This window comes from Urocitellus parryii, chromosome 11 (genome assembly GCF_045843805.1).
Source record: "Urocitellus parryii isolate mUroPar1 chromosome 11, mUroPar1.hap1, whole genome shotgun sequence".
Classification (NCBI taxonomy): domain Eukaryota; kingdom Metazoa; phylum Chordata; class Mammalia; order Rodentia; family Sciuridae; genus Urocitellus; species Urocitellus parryii.
The window spans coordinates 115,509,591-115,532,072 of NC_135541.1; the positions used below are offsets into that span (position 1 = coordinate 115,509,591).

At 42.6% G+C, this 22,482-nt stretch overlaps 1 protein-coding gene across 1 annotated transcript; it reads right to left on the minus strand.

Annotated features, from left to right (window-relative positions):
* Positions 1-1,372: 1,372 nt before the first annotated feature.
* On the minus strand, positions 1,373-21,886 carry Ly9 (lymphocyte antigen 9). Its single transcript, XM_026381839.2, has 10 exons — positions 21,764-21,886; positions 19,414-19,740; positions 14,239-14,505; positions 13,408-13,743; positions 11,577-11,846; positions 10,052-10,153; positions 9,042-9,095; positions 5,701-6,029; positions 4,763-4,834; positions 1,373-1,626 (listed from the first exon to the last, which is right to left on the minus strand). The coding sequence occupies exons 1-10, from the start codon at positions 21,882-21,884 to the stop codon at positions 1,558-1,560; spliced, it is 1,947 nt and encodes a 648-aa protein (XP_026237624.2). The 5' UTR covers positions 21,885-21,886; the 3' UTR covers positions 1,373-1,557.
* Positions 21,887-22,482: the final 596 nt, after the last annotated feature.

Consider the following 22,482-nt stretch of genomic DNA (forward strand, 5'->3'; position numbering starts at 1 on the left):
TTGTCTGCACAGGTCATAGGCAAGAGAGGGATCTGACTTTCTGGTAAGCGGTCAGTGTCCCCTAGCTTTATTCACACTGGGACAGCAGAGAACCAGGTGCCTGGGACCATTCAGTATCACAAAGGATAGCTAAAACATGCACTTGCTCAAGTTGGCCTGATGTCTCTTCCTGGGGGCTGTGGCTAGCCTGGCTCCTTCCTAGAGGGAAGTCTGGATAGGCCACATATTGAAGTAAGCGTCAAGGGTTAAAAACCAGAGAAATATATTCAAAAGGAGTCTGGGCTCCTGAGGTAGGTATTGGTAGCTGAGTTGTAGAATCTAGGAGTTGGGTAAAGAGGCAGCAAGAAATGATGGGATAAGAACAGTCCAGATGAACACCAGAGTCACTGAACATTGACTGCTGCTGGCTTTTCAAGTGGCTTGAACTATGTAGACCTTGAACTGGTCACATGTATTTAAGGAGCAGAAGAAACCCTATGGGCCCCTGGACTTTTGGTATGCTGTATTCTGGAGAGTGATATGTATAGCATCGTATTGTGTGCCAGACTGTTGAACTTCCATGATAACACCTATAATTATCCATGCAATGAGGCAATGAATAAGCAATTATTAAATTCCTGCTGAATATGAAGCACTTTCTGAACCCCTGGGAGGATCCATCGCAGGTCCTAGAAGCCATACCGACTCCAAGGCCCATGGCCAGAAGGGTATGGCAGCAGAAACACATCATTAAAGGATATAAGTGGGCTGCAAAGTGCATGTAATCACAAATGTACACTATAGAATCACGAACATGTCAATATAGTGCATCTTACAGGCAGGGGGAGAGGTCTGCAGTCATAATTTGGGAAGAGGAGAGATACGGTGGCCAGATTGACAATAAGGAGGGAAGCTCTTTGAATAAATATGGGTATCTTACGTGAAAGAGCCATATAAACATTGTTTGAGAACTATCAATAGAGTAATACACATAGGGTTATAAAAAATCCAGCAATGCAAAAAAAAAAAAAGTATGCAGAAAAAAAATGGGATTTCTAGTTCCTCCCCAGGAGGTAAGATTTTTTTCCTTTTCTTCCAGAACTTCTTTATGCCTACCTGAACATATAGACATGTTTTCTAATACAACTAGTAGTATACAGTATGAACTGTCCTGGACTTTGTTCTTTGCAGTCAACAGTGTATTTTAGAGCTCATTCCATACTAGTATGTTAGTCTTTGCTTTCTTTCCAAGTGGTAGGGTTTATCCCTGCTTGGGTATATTATCATATATTTAACAAGACTCTCACAAAATGGACATTTAGATATTTTGCACTCTTTATTTTAAATACTATGTGAACATCATTTTATGTAGATCAAAGAAGGAGCCTGTGTCTGAAATAGTAATGGGTTTAGGAGGCCACAGGGGTGAGAAGTAGGGGGAGGGGTCAAACCGAGCATGTCTGAGTCGCTGCAGAAAGTCTGATGTGCTTCTATCTGTAGGAACACTCCACTTTTATAAGGTCCAGCTGCTTTTCCAATGACTGGGACCCAGGAAAGAGGTGGCAATTGTTTTTCTTTTCAGGTTAAATTTTCATAGGTAGGGATTTCAGGAGACTCAAGACCATCCTGTTGTGGGGGTGGCACCACCTGGGAGCCAAAAGAACACACAAGAATTTGATTAATAAATCCTTTCAAGATTTTGGTTCTCTTAGCCCTGTGCTGATGAGACAGAGGAAGGCAAGGCCAGACTATGGTTGGTCTATGCTGTAGGAGTAGGGTCATGTGAAAGGGCCTAGGTATTGAGCCATCAAGCAAGCACTTATGGAGATTCCTTTAATGATAAATGCTGTGGGCTGGACTCTCTACAAGGGCAATACTAGACATTTTAGTAGAGAAAATCCAGGAGATTAAAAAAATGACAATAAAATGCCTTGCCTTCAAGAAGCTACTGTTGAATGATCTCAATCTATGCACTAGCTGGAGAAACAAGGAAAACATTTATATGGAGATAATTCAGATAGTAGAGGTTAAGTTCCAAAGTAATGGTCAAGGTCATTCGATCTCCAGGTTCCAAGGGTTCTGAATCCCTCTCCTGAGAGAGCCCAGGGAAGGCTCTGAAGAACAGATGAAATCTGAGGAGGGGGAAGTTAGGTACCAAGATCAGCTTGGGAATAGCATAGACCTTCCTTGAGATATTGTGCAGAAGAATGTGTCAGAAAACTAAAGCAGGTTTAAGAATTTTCTTGATCAAGTAGGCAATAATGGCCTTAGAAAACCCAGAACTAGAATTCCTGGTCCTGAAAATTCGGAAAGACAGGGATAAATTCTTTCAAAATCTTGGCTGAGAAAATGCATTGATTTCCTCTTACACTGCAAGTGACAGTGGATTTAGGGGATCCAAGCCTCTGAATGGTGTGAGTGCCATAGAGGAATGACCAAGTGTGGCAACTCATGGTCATTGGGAAACTCAGCAGGAACTAATGACCTTAAAGTCCATGACCTTAAGTTTAACCCGTTTTGACCTAAACACAAAGGACCAGACCAGAGTGGAAAGCAGTTCTGGGAATGCAGAGAATAGAACAGATTTGGCCTGAAGGCCAAAGGTGAAGTCCTTTGCTGGCTAAGCATTCGATCCCAATCTTGGAAGTCAGGATGAGGCAGGTGATGGGTGAACTGAAATGTATATTTGAGCAAGTGTTTACTGAGCACATTGGATCCATCTTTAAAAGTCCTGTTTAAATTTCTTTTTCATGAAAACTTTCTGCAGTAATATCCATTACTTCTCCCACTTCTATTTGGAATGCCACACTTCTCCCTTTTCAGCTGATGGAATAAACTCTATCTGTCTTCTTTTTCTTGTATGTTTTCATACATGTACTTGGGGATAATGATGTCTGTCTCATTCTACTATCTTTTCTACCCTCATAACCCCTCTTCCCCTCCCTTCCCTTTGCCCTATCTAAAGTTTGTCTATTCCTCCCATGCTTCCCCCATCTCCATTGTGAATGAGCATCCTTATATCAGAGAAGACATTCAGCATTTGTTTTTTTGGGATTGGCTTATTTCACTTAGCATTATATTCTCCAGTTCCATCTATTTGCCTGCAAATGCCATGATTTTATTCTCTTTTAATGTTGAGTAATATTCCATTGTGTATATATACCACATTTTCTTTAGGTTGGATCCATAATTTAGCTATTGTGAATTGTGCTGCTATAAACATTGATGTGGCTGTGTCCCTGTAGTATGCTGTTTTTTTAAGTCCTTTGGGTATAAACTGAGGAGTGGAACAGCTGGGTCAAACAGTAGTTCCATTCCCAGTTTTCCAAGGAATTTCCATACTGCTTTCCAGATTGGTTGCACCAATTTGCAGTCCCACCAGTAATGTAAGAGTGTGCCCTTTCCCCCACATATTTTTAGTTGTAGATGGATACAATATCTTTATTTTATTTATTTATTTTTATGTGGTGCTGCTAAGATCCAATCCAGTTTCTCACATGTGCCAGGCAAGCGCTCTGCCACTGAGCTACAGTCCTGTCAAGGCCAAGGATGGTGCTTTAAACATGTCTGAGTCCCCATAGCACTTGGCCAGTTTCAGGCAGACAAAAGAGACTCAATAAATACCTAGTGATTGATTCATCAATTATAGATAAGTAGCATAATTAAAAAAAACTTTTAGAATTTTGTTTTTAAAACTCTTTTTTTGAATGTGTTACAAGGAGGGAATTTGGAGGTGGGGGAAATTTGGAAGCAAAAGCATGAATGGACTCCATGTTTTCAGGAAGGTGAAAATGGAGTGGCTAGCCAGATATGGATCAAAGTTAACTGTTAAGGATTATTCAAGATTTTCTTTAAACTCCTTGTGGTTCTCAGTACTGGAACTTCCAACGACTATCTGTGTGACTGTAGGCCAAATGTGCTTCTCTGAATCTCAGTTCCTTTAGCTCCCAAATGTGGATGACAGCATATTTCTAGAGGTGTTACAAAGATCAGAGGTGACAGTGTTTGTTCATGTTTTGTAAACTGTACAGATTAATATAAAAGTAATTATCATCATTATTATTTAAAGGTAAATTCTACCTTGAGGGATCTTTTTAACACTCTAATGAAACCTGTGTGCTGTAGTTTGTAGTACATATTCTTGACATAAAATTGTTGGCTAATTTCTAGTTGTTCTGGAAAGTCACTGTTTTGGTGGATTAGGATTAGGTATATATATATATATATATATATATATATATATATATATATATATATAATAAAATCACATCATATAGGATAGTATTTACATTTACATGTGTGTAGACACATATAGAACAGTGTTTGTGTTTATAGTCTCTCATTCTGGTCAAGATGAAGAATAATCAACATATCAAGATATTATTAAATTGATTGGAAATGTTCAACCTTTATTCACATAGATGCAAATCAGGAATATTTGTTTAAGCACCTTTGTTGCCCCTGGAATATATCAGAGTGATATCTAATTGGGTATAATCTAATCTCCTCAGTCATGGAAATCTACAACTTTTAGTTCAAAAGGTCTGAGAAATAGTTTCTTTCTTTCTTTTTTTGTACTGAGGATTGGGATTGAACTCAGGACACTTCGCCATTCAGCCACATCCCCAGCCCTTTTTATTTTTATTTTGAGTCATGGTCTCACTAAGTTGCTGAGGCTGGCTTTGAATTTACAATCCTCCTTCCTCAGTCTCCTGAGTTGCTTATAGGCATATGCTACCACCACTGGCTTTATGGGCTTTGGAAGACAGAAAATTGTTCTCACCTTTTGAGGTTTCTGTACAGAGCAATAGATTGTGGCTGAGTTCTCTTTCTTCTGAGGAATTGGGTTCTTTTCCTACAACAGAACAATGTCAGACTAGTTTTAATTTCCAAAGGAGAGAGAGTTTCACCTTCAACCACTGAGGAGAGAGGACATCCCACCAGGTTCTTGGCTCAGATAAAAGGTGGGAGCTGCTGCGGTTCAGTGGATAGGGCTCCTGGTTCTCCAACTCCTCCCTTATTAACATCCCAAGAATGGAAACTGAGGAGTCAATTTCTGCATTCCAAGGGACCCCAAGGTTTGGTAAACATAGATAGAGCCATGAGTTCCTGTTGGTATATCCCTTGTCCCACACCCAGCCTTGGTCCCTCAGTTTGGAGGAACTCATGATTCTGGATATTAATTAGATGGTCCTAGAAGTGGGTGGAGAAGTGTCACCAGCCATCTGTGGGCTGTATATGGACTGTGTTGCATGTCATAGCCTAGTGAGGGGATAAGTCTGACATTCGGAACTTCCCGTGGCACCCCCACAAGGATAGACCACCTGATGCAGGTGGATGTTCCCCTCAAGCTCTGCCAAAGATCCCACACAGCACGTGAGATGGGTGTGACCTGCCAAGATTCCAATCAACTTGCTGACTACAAGATATCACAAAGCAAGACTCTGCCCTTGGAACCTTATCCCTGCCGTTGATGTACCCCCTTAAACAAACCACCAGAGCCATCTTTCCTTTGTCTCGTTCCAGAGCACATGTGGACTAGATCTACCAGGGGCTCTGCTTTTGGTAAATATATTTCTGTGTTGTTTTTCACTAAATATTTGAGACTTTAAGTTTTCAGATGGCTTATACCCTCCTTGGCAAGAAGAAGAACCCCCCCCTCCAATGACATGCTGGCTCTCACCCCCATTAGAGAAGGGTGCATTGATCAGAAGGGCTCACCTGCAGATTAAGGACCACTTGTGTATACTCCAAATTCTTTCCGACCACAGATCCAACTGCTCTGTTATCTAGAATGACAAGCTCTGCTTGCCCCTCAGTGGCCAAGTCTTGTCCAATGTCTTTCTGAGTGACCGAGTCATTCACCTCATCTTTTCCATTGACAGAATTGTGCATCTGGGTCCTCTCCTCATCCTCTTCAGTCGTGATGCTGCTATTGGAGCTGGTGTCTGAGGGGGGCCTAGACCAAGGCCTGGCAGTTTTCGGGAGAGGGTCCAGCTTCTCATGTCCTTGGGAGATCACGGTGTATATGGTGTGGCCAGCCGTGGATTCTGGAGCACATAAGGGCACCAACCCCTACTGTTCTTTTGCTGCAAGGACTCAACCTGCTTTGCCCCGATGAGGCTGAATGAACTGAAGACTTTTTTCTATCTTCATTTAGGTTTTTCTCCCCTTCTCATTCCTTTCAAGCACTCATTTATTGATTTATCTGATACCCAGTATGACATATGATGTATTCAGCAATTTTTATCAGAGCTTTCTTAGTTGGATAAACCACATCAAGCAGTGGGAGACACTAAGATAAACTACAACTAGTTTTGGAGGAGTCCACTATCTAGTTGTGGTGGTCAGATCCACACATAAGTCAATTATTGTAAGGCCAGCTCTGACGTGTCACATGGAAAGGAGCAAAGTGCAGAAGGGAGAGGAGATGGTTTGTGGTTAGGAGAACCATGAGGCACTCTCTTGAAGTGGTAGAATAGAGTTTGCCTTGAAGTAGGGGCAAGATTTTGCCGAGAGGGAATCCTTGATGGAGGTAATAATGTGATTACAGGGGGTATAAATCTTAGAGAACCCTCACTTTTGGAAAGGGATGATATTCAAAATACTTAATGACTTCAATGGCCTGGGCAGAGTACAATCAGAATGGGCACCTGCTGTGAACAATTAGCATGTCACACCCAGTGAATATCAGCTTTGCCTCTGGACACATTGAATAGCCCATTTGACCTGAGTATGGGATAAACATGGCTCACATTTACTAAATGTCGATTTTGTATCAGGCACTGTTCTAAATGCTTTTCATGAGTAAGCTTATCTAAAACTCCATGAGGCACAGACAAGAGCTACGCTTATTTGTTATTTGCAGATGTTTGGAGCACATAAAGGTTAAGTGTGGGCCCAAGTAAGTGGTAGAGCCAGGATTTGAATGCAAGTAGCCTGGTCTCTGATGTTCTTAACCACTACTCAATACTGCCTCCTAGGGGTTTTGTGTAGGGAAAAAAGTAGATAAAGAATGGCTTGTCCCAATACTTAGCAATAATAGTGATTACTATCTATAGAGTGACCAACGTGGGCATCACTCCACTTGATTCACAAAGCAACTCTGGGAGGTAAATGCCTCCATTTCACAAGGTAAAGAAACTGAACTTCCCAAGATCACATCGTTGATAAGGAAGAGAGGTAGGGTATAAATACTGGATTCTCTAACCTCAGAACCCATAAACCTGACCACTAGGTTATGTTGCCTTTTAAACAACTGACAAAGGCCATGAGGAGTCATGGGTGGTTTTAGAGTAGGTCAAAGTTGAGCTTTGCAAAGTGGTGAGTAAAAAGTAGAGAGAGGAGGGGCTGAATGCAGTGGCACACTCCTGTAATCCCAGTGGCTCACGAGGCTGAGGCAGGAGGATTGCAAGCTCAAAGCCAACTTCAGCAATTTAATGAGGCCCTGAGCAATTCAGCAAGACCCTGTCTTGAAATGGAAAATTAAAAAAGGACTAGAGAGCAAAATTATAGCATTTGCCAGTAAATGGATGGAGCTGGAGAATATCATGCTAAGTAAAATAAGCAAATCCCATAAAACCAAAGGCCGAATGTTTTCTCTAATACGTGGATGCTAATTCACAATAAGGTGGGGGGCGCTAGGGAAGAATAACGTTACCTTAGATTAGGTAGAGGGAAGTGATGGGTGGGGAGGGAGGGGGTGTGGGGATAGGAAAGATAGTAGAATAAAACAGACATTGTTACTGTATGTATATATGTGACTACATGACCAATATGACTACAACATGTACACTCAGAAAAATGAGAAATTATATCCCATCTGTGTATAATATATCCAAGTGCATAAATGCATTCTACTGTCCTGTCCTAATTAAAACAAATAAAAAGTTAATTAAAAAAAGGACTAGGGATGTGGCTCAGTGGTTAAGCACCCTGGGTTCAATTATATATATATATATCTCCTGTAAATACATTAAGAGCATCTTAAAGGATTTTGATAAATATCATGCTTAGCAGTGATCTCTGTGGGAGACAGACCTGGAAACTGGGGGTTGAGATTTGGAAAGGTATTTACTTTTACCAGTATACCATGTGAATATATGACTTTTAAATTTTAAAAAAAACCTTTTCAACCAAATAAAAAATTGGTGACAGTATAAACTAAGGCAGTGGCAGTAACTGTACAGAATTAGACCTTGGAGAGAGGGGAGAGATTGGAGAAGCAAGGGTTCTTGGGGGTTGACGAGAGGTGCTGGGGGAGGGGGGAGGTCAGGAATGATGGTGCTGTTCTCAATCCATCTTTACTTCTACTCTTGTTGCAGAATTCAAGGAGGGGGGCCCAGACTGGGTGGAGGGATGAGGGTTCTGTCCTGCCAGATGTGAGGAGGGAGCCAGTGGGAAGATCTATGGTCTAACCTCATTGGCATTTCTTGACCCCATTGAGTTGGTTACACTTTCCTATCAGGAAAGTCTGCCATTGTCTGATGACTTGAGCCCCCAGCCTCCTGTCCCTCTTCTGATTGCATCTTCTTGGGGATACCCACCACGAAGACAAAAGCAGGGGGTGATCGAGTGGGCAGATTTGGGGGGTTCCTTAGTACTCTAGAGCTCTGGAGTTCAAAGTGGAAATTTAGGACATTGTTATTCCATCTGTCCTTTGTTTCTCTACCCCAAGAGTGGAGAACATAACTCCATCCTCAAGGTAGCCCACATTCAAGTGATGCCAGACAATGCTCAAAGAACCCGAGAGATCCCAGAGTGACCCTCCTAGCTCCAGTGACCATTTCAAAGGGGTCCATCTTGGTTGAGGTTTTTGATTCCAAACCACCCACCTTTAGTTTGTCCCTTCTTAAACTTCAGTGGGCATATGAATCACCTGTGGATCCTGCTAAGATGCAGACTTGTTTTCTGTATTCTGGGGTTAGTGCCCAAGACTCGGACAAGCTAACCAACTCCTGGGTGGTGCTCATGTTGCCAGTTGGCAGGCCACACTCTCAGCAGCCAGGCTTTGGAGCTTCTATCTCAATCTGGGGCCCCAAAGCCTATGTCATTGATATTACCTGGTGGGTCAGATGGGGCCTCAGCGTGGCTGGAACTGGAGGCTGGCACGGAATCTGGGAAACCAAGTTAAAGAAGGTTATCAAGATGGCTGTGTGGAGAGAGATATCTTTGATTCTGTGAGAGTCAATGGAGAGGGGAGAGACTTCTGGGGACACAGACACGGAAGAAACTTTAAGGAAGAGGGTGGACCCTGACCTGAGCACAAAACCATGGCAAGAGTTGACCAGAGTTTAGGCTCATCTTCAGCCGAGAGGAAAGCTGTGGAGTTTCCTGCCCTCCTTCTGAAAAAGGAGAGATCTAACTCCTCTGTCGTAGCCACTAATAGTAGTTTGCCTGCTCAAAGTAATTCTTTCAGAGGCCTCCCTGTTCTTTTCTGGAAATTCCTTCATTTCTACTTTAATACTAAGATTCTAGAGGGAACTGGCAACTCTAATAGTACATCCCCTCGACTATGGTGATTGGCCCACGGAGCAATCACATGACCTTAGCCTGGCCAATCAGAAATATTTCTGACATTTTTCAAATTGGAACTTTTCTGTGGTGTCCCGTTGTTAGTATGTGCGAGTCTGGAAACACCAGTTGTTGAGTTGTGGTAAATCTCTGCCCCTCACCTCCACCTTTGCCCTTCGGCTGTCTGTAGTAGGAGATCAAAAAGAAAAACAGAGATGAGAAATGGAGAGCTCGGGTGATTTTTGAGCCTCTGGTAACATTTGTACATTAAGGCCAACTCCATCCTCCTCTTCTCCACAGATTGATTATGTGAGTCCTGGAACAATAAATCATGTTCCCTGCCCCTCCCCACATCCCTTTTAAAGTCTAAGCTAATGTTAGTTGGGTTTCAATTATCCTTAACTGAGCGTCTCTACTAAAACTCATCCCCATATCACTTGGAGAAGCGAGGTCTTGGGATGGAAGGGATAAAAAAGGATTATATGAGGACAGAGGGGCCTCCAAAGGTCCTAGGGAAATGGACTCATGTTGGTGGATGCCATTAATCTCAGAAACCTACACAATCCTTTTTTCTTCCAAATGTACCAGCTGGAGATGCCCAAGATCAGAAGGATGATAACCGGGGAGAACCAAATCCAAAAATGTCTTTTTCTCTTAGACCCTTTGAAGAGGAAATGAATGAAATCAGTAAAAATAATGACAAAAGAGATCAGAGCAAAACATAGACAGAACAGGTCAGTGGCCATCTTACCTAACTCTTTCACTCCCTTGACATTGCCTAAAATGATTCTTTTCATTCACTTGTTCTATAACCATTTTTTAAAAGTAAGCATTGTTCTAGGTCAGAGATGACAGCAGTACATAAGGCAGATATGCTACCTTGGTAGAAAGATGTATGGCTTGCCCAGTGTCACAGTTTGAAGTATCTGGCCTGGGTTTTGAAGGCAGGCTGTCTGTCTAAGAGCTTCCTCCAAGTTCAAGGCCGAAAGAGTCCAGGTTCCTACAGAGCGGAACTCTAGGTTTGTCTGCCAGATATAGCTTGACCCCGTCTCGTAGGATCCTGTGTAGATCTTACCTTTTTTCTGCTTTCCTCCAGGGAACAGGAGAGTTTACTGTGTGACCTTGCTCAAGTACCTTATCCTTTCTGAGTCTCAGTTTCTTTGTCTATATACTGGGGAATAATAAGAATACCTGTTTTCTTTGATTCTTGAGAAGATTTTGCAAAATCTCAGAGATCTAGGCTAGTGCCTGGTATTTGATAAGACTTACCAGGGTTTCCTTTCTAGTTCCACTCACACAGCCTGTGTTCCTTTATTCTTCCTACACCAAGTCAGTTTCCCATCAATCTTGAACTTTTTTCTGTCCGATAGGGTAGACATAAGCCAAATATAAGCCTTTGAAATGTGGCTAGTGTGACTGAGAAGCTTTTGCTTATTTAATTTTAATTAATTTAAATTTAAATATTAAAATGGTTACTCAATTCCTTCTTTTTTAAAAAAATTTTTTTTTAGTTGTAGATGGACCCAATATCTTTACTTATTTTTTTTTAATGTGGTGCTAAGGATCGAACCCAGTGCCTCACACATGTGAGGCAAGTGTTCTTCCACTGAGCTACAATCCCAGCCCTCAATTCCTTCTTGAAAAACCGATCAGTATATTTGGGAAAATTGGCATATGAAAGGTTATTTCTTCAACTGTAAATCTTTTGAAATCTGAAAACAGATCCAATACTTCTGCTGAAAACTTAGCACCAGTATATATGCATACTGGCTTAAAAAAATAAGACAAAGTAAAAATACAGTAAACTGTCTTGTAAATAATTCCTGTCTTGAATAAACATGAAATGATTATATTTGATATTTGGGTTTGGGGTTAAGTAAAAAACATTATTAAAATTTTTTTTTCCTTCTTCTAATGTGGTTATTAGAATATTAAAAATTACACACATTTCTATCAAAATGTGCCATTCTCGAGGACTCTCACCCTCATTCCCTCACTGATTTTCATAAAGAACCACTTGGAACACAGACTCTCTTGGAACTGAGGCCCCAGGCCCTGTGACCTGAGTAAACAGGAAGAGCAACCTGAACAGATGTCCCCAGACAGAAACTGGCAGGAGCTGTTGCTGACGGGGTTTCTGGCGGTGCATGTGAGGTTGGGGTATTTTTCACCACTTCTCCAGGAGACATTGAGGTGCGAGCTCCCTTGGGACAGAATAGTGCCCTTCTGCATGGGGCTCCATGTGTAGGTCACATTGTTACCACCATCCTCCACTGAGCAGGTCAGGCTGAGCCTGCAGATGTCATCTTCAGTGTGCATGAGGCTCCAGGTGATGTTAGGCTTCTTCAGCCTCCCTGCGGGGGGAGAAAGGCAGAGCCATGAGGAGGGAGGCCTACAGCTTCGTTCATTCAAAACCTATTCATGAAGTTGTGTGTTGACCCTGTGCAGACAGTGCCCCCAGGAGTCACAAGTATTTAGGAGCATTCCTAACCACCTAATCATAGGCACACCATTTCCCTTCTGTGGCCCTTGATGGTCAGGTGTAAAATAAGGCAATTAATAAAGGGGGGAAAAAGAAAGAAACCATCTTATTCCATACACTATACCTGTGGAAAGTGAGCAAACCCATCAACACAAATAAGTCAATGCTTCCACTCACTTTGAAGGCCTGTTAAAGGTTCATTTGAGGTTCTATCATGTAATTTGTCTGCTTACATGAGAGAAGGAATATAAAGAGGTGAGCACAGCACCTAATTCGGAACAAGTGCTCAATAAACATTAGCACATTTAAAATGTTTCTTTTAAATGTTATTTAAAGCTGGGTGTGGTGACATATGCCTACAATCTTAGTGACTTGAAGGCTGAGGAAGGAGGATCACAAGTTGAGACCAGCCTCAGCAATTTAGTAAGACCCTCAATAACTTAGAGAGACCCTGTCAGACTGGGGATGTAGCCCAAAAGAAAAAAAGTGAAGGGGCTAGGGATGTGGCTCAAGCGGTAGCGTGTTTGCCTGGCATGCGTGCAGCCCAGGTTCAATCCTCAGCACCACATACAAAACAAAGATGTTGTGTCCGCCGAAAAAAACTAAGAAATAAATATTAAAATATTCTCTCTCAAAAAAGTGAAAATTTTATTTTAAGAAGAAACTTTATTAACTAAAGATTAAATTAAATATATTTTAAAATAAAGTTATTTTTAAAAGAAATAGGTTGATGCAGTTCTTAGTCTATTTTTTATATTTAATCTTGCTGGCTCTTTTATCATTTGAGTATATGCAATGAACATGGACTTGACCAACTTGTTGCATATTTTAACAGGTCAATGGATAGATGATGATTCTTTTCACAGGTACCCAGACACCAGTAAACTCAGTGGGGGGTTATGTCGACCATATCTGAATGGTACAGAAGAGTTAACCCATGCAGAATGTCACACTGAGTTCCTATGAGGTCCAGGGCCAAGGGGGAAGAATGTGCATCTGTCTTTCCCACTCAGCGGGGCTGGTGGCCCAACTTCTGGAGCACACAGTGTCTTTGACATCAAGGGTTTCTCCACAGACTCCTCTAATTCTGTCCCAGTCAGTTCTACCCTGATTCAAAATGATAATGGTTCACAAAAGTGCAGGTTCCTGGTGCCGTCTGAGAACCAATGCAAGAGGACAAGGCCGTTAATGAAAGCTGGGTGGTCGAGGGCTAATGTGAAGAGCAAGGGGCACCTTGATAGGTAGGTTTTGTTCTGCTGCTGGCTGTAATTTCTCCTCTTGTGAATTCACTGGTGTGAACTGAATAGCTGTCCTACTAGTTGGAGGTGTTTTGGTACAAAGAGAGGCCTAAGAGAAGGGGTGGGGGGGCATCAGAGGAGAAACTTCTCAGGGAGAGAAGTTTCACGTGATGGGCGCTCTACCCAGAGACTCACGGTAGACGAGCAGGATGACGTGTTTCATGCTGGTGACTCTGGAGGCCTTTGAGCACACATAGGCATGGTAGGGGCCAGCATCCTCCGTCTTGAGCTGGCCGATCTTCAGGGAGTAGTCTTGGCTGGAGACCCACACCCTGCTCTCATCAGAACCCTTGGGTGTAGCGAGTGGCTCTGCCGTTGCTGATCCTTTCCACTCTTTGCTGATAAGAGATGTGTTAAACATCCAGACAATGTTCTCTGTGTCTTGACTGGCTGGGAGGGCCAGGGGCAGGGTGACTGGCTCTCCCAGGGTCCCTACCACAGTCTCCCCCATTGTGTTTCCTTTGGAGGTTCCTAGAATTGCAGTCAGAGAAGAGATATTGCAGCTTTAGCCACTTTCCCCACCTCCCTTGACCCCCAGCCATCCTGAAGGGGCCTGGGCATCCTCCTCCTCTACCTCTCTCCCCCGGCTCCTCCTGTGATGTGGCATCCCCGCTGCTTCCCCATAACCACGTGTCTGGCCTGGCTCTGCCCATTGCATACTTGTCTAGTCCTCTTGGCCCTTCTGAGGAGACCACAGGGGACACCTCCACTCAAGCCAAGACCCATCTGGACCCCTCCGTGTACACTGTCTTCTCCCTTGCTCTACTCTTAAGAGTTTCACAGTGTCCTGAGAGTTCCCAAGTCCTGGTAGCCTATTTGAGGCTCTTGAGAGTGGACAACAGAGTTTGGGGGCCTGTCTTCTTCCTTCTCCATCCCATCTGAGTTCTCCCAGAACCCCGAGGTTTAGATCCCACAGTGGCTAGACTGTTTCTGGAACTCCCTGAAAGGCTTAAGTGGAGCTGTTACCTGCACAGAACTGCCAGGCATGCAGAGGGCGGGAGCTGCTCTGGCTGACTGGATTCCGGGCTGTGCAGGTGTATGACAGGCCTGGATCACAGGGCTTTGGGGAGACAGTGAGGATAGAGCTGCTATAGGATTCAGAAGTACTTGAGGTCCAGCTGAATTGGACACCATTTTCTGTACCATTCACAAAGCACATCAGGGTGATGTTACAGGAAGCATTCTCAGACACGGTTATGGACTTCAGGGTGACTTGAGGCTCCTGCACGTGCTCTGCAAGGACAATCACATTGAGAGGACACTCGGATCCCTTCCTCAGCAGGAAAGAACTGACAGAAGAAGCTGGGGGCAGCAGGGAGGCTGACGTTACTTGTTCCAGGGAAGTGTTTTCTGCAGCTTAGGTTGGGTGTTTCTCTTCTATGCCTCCATAATATCCTCTACAGGTGTTATTGTCATGGCTCAAGATGAATAGTAGCCTATTCATGAATTGTAGCCTATTTATATAGATTATTTTTTCTCTCTCCCCTAACTGTGTGCAGGCTCCTTAAGGACAGGGACCATGCCTGCATCTGAACATCCAACACCCAGCATGGTCCTTGGAAAATGCTCATGAATGTTTGTTGAATCAATGGATGAATGACCCAGCCCCAAACCCTAGGGAGAGGGGAGCTTAATCTCTAGAATCTGAGTTGTCCGTGCCTTTTGGTCTTAATTTAGGGCCTGCTGTGTTTCCAGACCTTCTTTCTGATTGTCTCCTTCCCATTTATTCCTTCTCTTCTGTTCAACCCATGTGTACATATATGTGTATATGGGTGTGTGGGTACATGTGCATGTGTGTATATTCTATTTCTTTTTCTTTGAACAGGTAATACATGCACAAAATTGAAAAGATAGAAAATGGTAAATAATGAAAGAAAAGTAAGTTCTTTTTTGCCTTCATTCACCTATTTCTTCTCAAGAATTTCTGTCCCTGGGCTGGGGATGTGGCTCAAGCGGTAGCGCGCTCGCCTGGCATGCGTGCGGCCCGGGTTCGATCCTCAGCACCACATACCAACAAAGATGTTGTGTCCGCGGAGAACTAAAAAATAAATATTAAAAATTCTCTCTCTCTCTCTCTCTCTCTCTCTCTCTCTCTCTCTCTCTCTCTCTCCTCTCTCTTAAAAAAAAAAAAAAGAATTTCTGTCCCTGGAAGCAGTTACTGTTAGTTTCTTGTTGATCTCTACAGAGAATATAAATATACACACAATATATATAATGTAATATATTGTATCATTTCACATTATAAATATATACTATATATAATGCATATTGTATAATATATACACACAAATATAATATAGTAGTTTTGTATAATATATATTTATATATAATGTATACAAATATATATTTATATCTATAATATATATATTTATATTATACATACCTATATATAATAGTGTAAAATAGTGTAATGTAAGACTCTCTGAAACCTTTTTAAAAAATTAAAAATAAGCTGGGTGCAGTGGCACTTTATTGTAATCCCAACTATCTAGGCTGAGGCAGGAGGATTGCAAGTTGGAAGCCAGACTGGGTAACTAAGTTGCAAGATCCTGTCTAAAAATAACTGAATACAAAATATAAAAGGGCTGGTGGTGAGGGGTGTAGCTAGGTAGTAGAGAGCTTGCCTAGCATGCTTGAGGCCCTGGATTCAATCTGAAAAAACATAATATATCTTGGAAATTGTATGTCAGTACATAATGAATTGGTTCATTCTAGTTCTATTAGCTATAGAGAATTCTATTTCCTGAATATATGAAGAGTATCCCACATATCAATAAAATGGTCAACTACCTGATAGAAAGTGTTATGACGTGAATCAAGAACCTTCAAAGTCCATATGTTGAAGTCCTAAACTTCAGTACCTCAGAATGTTACTGTATTTGGAGCTATGTCTGTACTTAGACAGTGCAATGATTCAATTAAAAGGGGGCCATGAGGGTGGGCCCTAATTGAGTATGACTGTATACTTACAAGAAGGAGAAATTAGGACAAGAGGACAGACGACAGTCATATGGGGACATAGAGCAAAGATGGCCATCTTCAAGCTAAGGAGAGACCTCAGAAGAAATCAAGCCTGCTGACATTTTGACTGGCCTCCAGAATTCTAAGAAAATGCATTTCTATTATTTTTTTTGGGGGGGGGGGCAGGTACTGGGGATTGAACTCAGGGGCACTCAACCCCTGAGTCACATCCCCAACTCTATTTTGTATTTAGAGACAGGGTCTCACTGAGTTGCATAAATTGCTGAGGCTGGCCTTGAACTCTCCATCCTCCTGCCTCAGCCTCCTGAACTGCTGGGATTATAGGCACACACCACTGTGTCCAGTTACATTTCTGTTAACTACTCTGTTTGTAGTAGGTTGTTTTGGAAACAAAACAAATACAGATTTGGATACCGGAAGAAGGGGGGTGCTGGTGTAACAAATACCAAAAAATATAGAAATATAGAAAGTGACTTGGGATCTGCTTAATGGCAAAGACTCGAAGAATTTTGAGGGTCATGTTAGGAAAAGTCTGGATTGTATTAAAGAGGCTTTTGGTAGAAATATAGATGTTAAAGGGATTCTGCTGAGGGCTTGGAAAGAAAACAGGGGAGCTGTAGGAAAATCTTCTATTATCCTAGAGCTACTTATGAGTCATCCTGAATGGAATGTTGGTGGAAATAAAAATACTTAAGGTGCTTCTGGTGAGGTCTCAGACAGAAATGAGGAATATGTTTGTGGAAACTAGGGGACATAAAGTGGCCTATGCCACTTGGCTGAATTGTGTTTGAGTCTTTTGTGGAAAACAGAAAGTTTTAATGACTAACATGGGTATTTAGCTGAGGATAAAACAAATATTATCTTAGAAATAATATATTTACTTATCTAAGTAAAATATTGAAGGTACTTCTTGTATCAGTACCTGCTGTTTACACAAAATGTCAGAGGAAAGAGATACCTTGAAGAAGGAATTATTACACAAGATGAAACCAGATACTTGAAGATCTGGGAAATTTTCAGCTATTCATATTGCAAAAATTAAGAAAGTGTGTTTGGAGGAAACACAGCATGTGGCTGGACAATGCTTGCTTAATAGGTTATGAGAGTGACTTATGGATCCAATCAACCGTATAGAGATGTTGTGTTATATTCTGGATCTGGAATGTCCCTAAAAGCTCACGTGCTGAAGGCTTGTCCCTGATCTGATTGAGCTGTGGGGAAGGGTGGAAGCTTTAGAAGGCGAAGCTTGATTGGAAGGGGTAGGCCACTTGGGGTGTGTCTCTGAAGAGTTTATTTTGTTCCTGTATTCTTCATCCCAGCCCCTCTCTGCTTCCTGGTCAGCAGGAGGAGAGCACCACCACAGCTTCCTGCCTCACCACAAGGTCACAGCAGCCGGGGCCAAGTGACTGATATCTCTGAAACCATGAGCCAAAAACAAAACACAAAAAAAACCAACCCCCCCCCCCCAAAAAAAAAAAAAACCCTTTCCTCCTCTAAGTTGTTTTTTCTTGGGTGTTTTGGCACGTGCCACAAGCTTGGACTGAGGGGACAGTTACAGGACAAACAAAGGAAGGCTGTCAGACTTCTGAACGAAGTCAATAGAACTCTACTGTAGTAAGGAAAAGAATAACACCAAAGTTCAGAGGTTGTCAGAGCTGCCACTGTCACCAGAGGCCTAGAGGACACAGGCCTGGGATAGGGTTGAACAGTTTTCTTCTTGATGCCCAGGGCCACGGGGATGGGGCGGTCACCCCAGTGGGCCTAGAGCATGAAGCCAAAGAGGATTGTTCTTTAGCCTTAACATTTAATGGAAATTGCCCTGCTAGATTTCAGACTTGCTTGGGACCAGTAACCCCTTTCTACTTTCCATTTTTTTCTCTTTTGAATGGTAGTATCAGTCCTATGATGTCCCAACACTGTTTTTTTTGGAAGTAGTTAACTTGTTTCACAGGTTCACAACCACAGAGGAATTTTGCCTCAGGATGAATAGTACCTCAAGTCTCATTCATACCCCATTTCAATGATATTCAGATGAGATTTTGGATTTAGAGTTGATGCTGGAGTGGGTTAAGACTTAAGGGGCTGTTCAGAGGGGGTGCGTGTATTTTGCATATGAGAAGGACATGAATTTTGGGGGAACAGAGGCCAGAGTTGTTAGGACTGAATCTGTCCTCCCCAACTTCATGTTAAAGTTCTCATACCAGTATCTCAGAATGTGACTGCATTTGGACATGGGGCTTTTAAAAAGGCAGTTATGTTAAAATGGGGTTGTTGGGGTGAGCCTTAATACAAAATGACTAGTGTCCTTATGTGAAGAGGAGATGAGGACACGGACAACATAGAACTCCTATATGAGAACAAAGTGAAAGGGCAGCCATCTAAGAGCCAAGGAGGCCTCAGGAAATATCTAGCAACATAAAAAAAATGCATACACTTTTTAAGTCAGCAACTTGCCTCCACAAATATATCCCTGTTTTCAGTAATTTTTTTTTTGTTGGATGACCAGTTTTATTTGGGTTTCAGAGATCACAGTCCATAGATGGCAGTCTCCCTTGCTCTGGGCCTGAGGGGAGGCAATACATCATGGGGGAAAGGCCAGTGGAGTCAGCAAGCAGGAGTGGGAGGTGAAGCAGGGGATGAATCCTCACACGGCAGACCCCAGTGACCCACTTCCTTTAGCCACAGGTCACCTGCGTACAGTTACCAACCAGTCAGTCTGTTCAAACTAGAGTGGACTGATTAGATACAGCTCTCATGATTTAATAATTTCACCTCTGAATATTTCTGCATTAACAGAGGCATTTGGGGGATACCTCATGTCCAAACTGTAGCAATCCTATAGATTTTCTTTCAGAATATAACCCACTCATATACACATGAAAAGACAGGTCAACAGGAATATTCAGTAGTAAAGCAGTGTTTGTCAGAGGAAACGATTGGAAATGATCTAAATGTTTATAAGTAAGAGATCGGTTACATAAATTATGGCAATTTTAAAACACATAAGGATTTTATGGTTATGTTTTCCACTCTTGATATCAGTGTCTATGGAATTGGGTTAAAATGATCAATATAGTGGTCATATTTATCCTAGAGAGACAAATAAATCTGTTTTTAAAAACAAAAGGTCAAAATCCCCACAAGCTCTCTAGAACTCACCATAGACGTGCAGGATGAATTCCTTCTTAGTGGTGACTTTAGAATTCTTTTGGTTTATTTGGGCTTTGTAGGATCCCTCATCTTTCTGGGTTAGGTGTCTCATGTACAAGGAGTAGTTTCCACTGATGTTCATTCGGCTCTCATAGCTTTTGACCAAAAAGATCGGATGTGTTCTAGGATGTGCTAAGACAAGAGCTTCATCAGGGCCAGTCCAGGCAACGTTTTCAATCTCCGTGTCGACTGAGATGTTCAGGGGGAAGATCACGGACCCCCCGAGGATCCCTGACACCACCATTGGGGTTGAGTCTTTTTCAGAGGCTCCTATTCCTGCAGAGACAGAAGAAGGACTTAGAGGAGCAGCTGGACTCCTCAAGCCAGCCTTCATTCACTCATCAACAAACATGTTTCAGGCAAAAATGCTAGATGTGAGAAAATGAAATGAGATTCCTTTTTTAGGTCCAGTGCCTAACAAAGTCATTCATTCATTCACCAAACACAGCTACAGCAACCAGAAAAACAGAACTTTTATGTTTCTGTCCCAACAGGGGAATTAGCCTTGTGACTTTGGGTGCATTTCAGAATTTTTCTGAGAATCAAGTTTATTTATCTACAGGATTGAAGGGCTCCAGTCCGCATCATCTTCCTCAAGGAATATGGTAAAAATTAAATGAAAGCAGTTGCTGTGAATTGGAAAGAATGGGTAAAGTTCTTTTAAAAACAATCTTAGTAGATGGATGCCTAGTGGGATGGTGAGAAGGAGAGGCAAGTGGTATAAGGGTAGAATCTAGGTGGGAGGCCTGTGAGTGCTCATTGCAAAATCTTTTCAATTTATCTGAGTGTTTGACAATTTTCATAACCAAGTGTTAGGAATAAAATGAGTTTCCTCACCTCTGTCTCAGCCTACCTTTCCCCTCATTGTCCAGGGGATCTCAGACGGACTTTGTCTAAGTCTGGGGGTTAGGAATAATTGATATCATTGATGCAGGCTCCTGATTTTATCATTTTAGGGAAGAAGCATATTTCTGATAAAACCTTGTTTCCAAGGCTGACCAGAGCCTGGCATTTGGCTAGTGTAGCTCATTTTCTCCTAGACACCTTATAGACATCTGCTGTATGGCCTACCCTGGGTTCTCGGAGCTCTGGGTTTCTCAGGCTCTGCTAGAACTCTGGAAATTGTAGACAAAATCAGGTAGGTTCAAGACCCAGGCTATTCCAGGAATTCTAGGTAGAAAAATACATAGAAGACAGAGAAAGAGGAGAGGCACAAATATATTGTGGAAGGGAGGAAGGAGGATGAGATGAACTCTGAAAACCCAGGGGCTTCAGAATCTATCTTTATTTACAGACAAGGAGCTGAAATTTAAAGAAATGAAAGAAATTAATCACTCCTATCTTGGAAGCCCAGAAGATGCTGGGTCTTGGCTGGGTGCATATAACCCACTTTGAATTCATATCTTCTCACATTAAAGCCTCATAGGCTGTCAGAAGAAGGAGCAGGATGTGGGTTTCACAGAACAGTGCCATGTAGCTCCCAGCATAGTGACAACATCACTTTTTTTGAACAGTACCATTTGACCAATACAAAAGGAGGGTTCAAAGATTGTAATAACTATATATGACTTACCCATCCCTTAATTGCTTTCAAAGAATGTACAAAACAGTAATTATCACAACAACAATCATAACTTCCACCAAGCACTTTATATATATCATCATAAAGCCTCCTGGGTTGCTGGGATTACAGGCATTACCACCATGCCCAGCCCAAAAGCTGGGACTTGATGGAGAGGAAGAATGTGGGGGGGAAAAAAGGTTATCCAGACAGAGGCTACCTTGCTCAGGGTCCCTGACCACCTCCAGATTCTCTGTGAAGTCTTAGTAGTACAGGATATGTGGAAAACAAGACAGGAAGTGGAAAGAAGGTCTAGCAGTGGTGACCCCTCTTTAGGGAATTGCCAGGTGGTTTTTCATCAGCAGAACTTCCCTGCATCTTTTGGTGGATGTATCCACACTGTACCAGAAACCAACTCATAACTCATAACTTAGCATTTCTTGGCAGGAAATGTGAGGGTGAGAAGAACTAGTTTGAGCCCAGAGTTGTTTGAGACTGGGGCTAGGAAAATCGCCTCTTCATGGTGTGTGAATGCGCGCGCGCGCGCACACACACACACACACACACACACACACACACACACAAACAGAACTCAAAATAAAGTGGAATCTGCAGAGTAATCACCACAAGGAGGTGAGTTTCTTGATTTTTATCAAATGAGAATCTTTCAGGCAGGAAATGTTACAAGCCTCCAAGGAATTCCACTAACAGGTGATGGTTGCCATAATGTGGACTTACCCACAAACAGGAAGAGGAGAGAGGTCCACAGCACAGAACGTATTTGCGGCTGACTCTCTTGTGGTTTATCGAAGAACGCTCCTACAGCCCAGTTGTCCGCATGATTCTCTGGGCCCTCCATGACCGTCGATTTTCAGATCTGAGGCTGAAGGAGGAAGCACTTACCTCAGCTTCCGGAAGTATGTGAGTATGTGTGCACGTTTGTGCATGCGTGGATGCGTGTGTTCCAGGAACCCTTGTCTGTGTTAGCACCACAGATCTCCTCAACTCCTCAGGCTGGGGTCAAGATTCAGATCTATTCCCAGCATTACTTGCTGTAGCATCAAGGCACTGGGGTTCTAACCCTGACCCCTGAAGATGACTGCTAACGATCTGCCCCTCCTGGCGTCATGCCCTTGGGTAATCATCTTTCCTCCAGTGAGGGCTGGATCCAGTGACGTGCTTATAGTGAACAGAATATGGATGTCGCTTCTGGTGAGAGTGACATGGAATGTCACTGATCCTAATCTTGGAAAACAGGATTGGGTCCTTGTTCCCCTGGTGTTGAAGATTAAACACCTGAGAAATGCTGAGGCAAGCATAAAAAATAAGTTCTATTTAAGAAACAGAACGGAGGGATCCAGAGCTGGTGCCTGTGGGAGTGGAGGTGTCTTGATTTTTCATAGATCCCCCACCTTCTTTCTTCCCTGTAGACAAAACTCCACTGCCTGCTAAAAGGA

Bases quoted from the DNA above. Each gene is read 5' to 3' on its own strand.
- Ly9 (XM_026381839.2), bottom strand. From the start codon at position 21,884: ATGGAGGGCCCAGAGAATCATGCGGACAACTGGGCTGTAGGAGCGTTC. The intron at 19,741-21,763 runs GTAAGTCCACAT...CTGTCTCTGCAG, and splicing joins TCTCCTCTTCCTGTTTGTGG to GAATAGGAGCCTCTGAAAAA. The intron at 9,096-10,051 runs GTAGGTTTCTGA...TTGGTTTCCCAG, and splicing joins TTGGAAGAAAAAAGGATTGT to ATTCCGTGCCAGCCTCCAGT.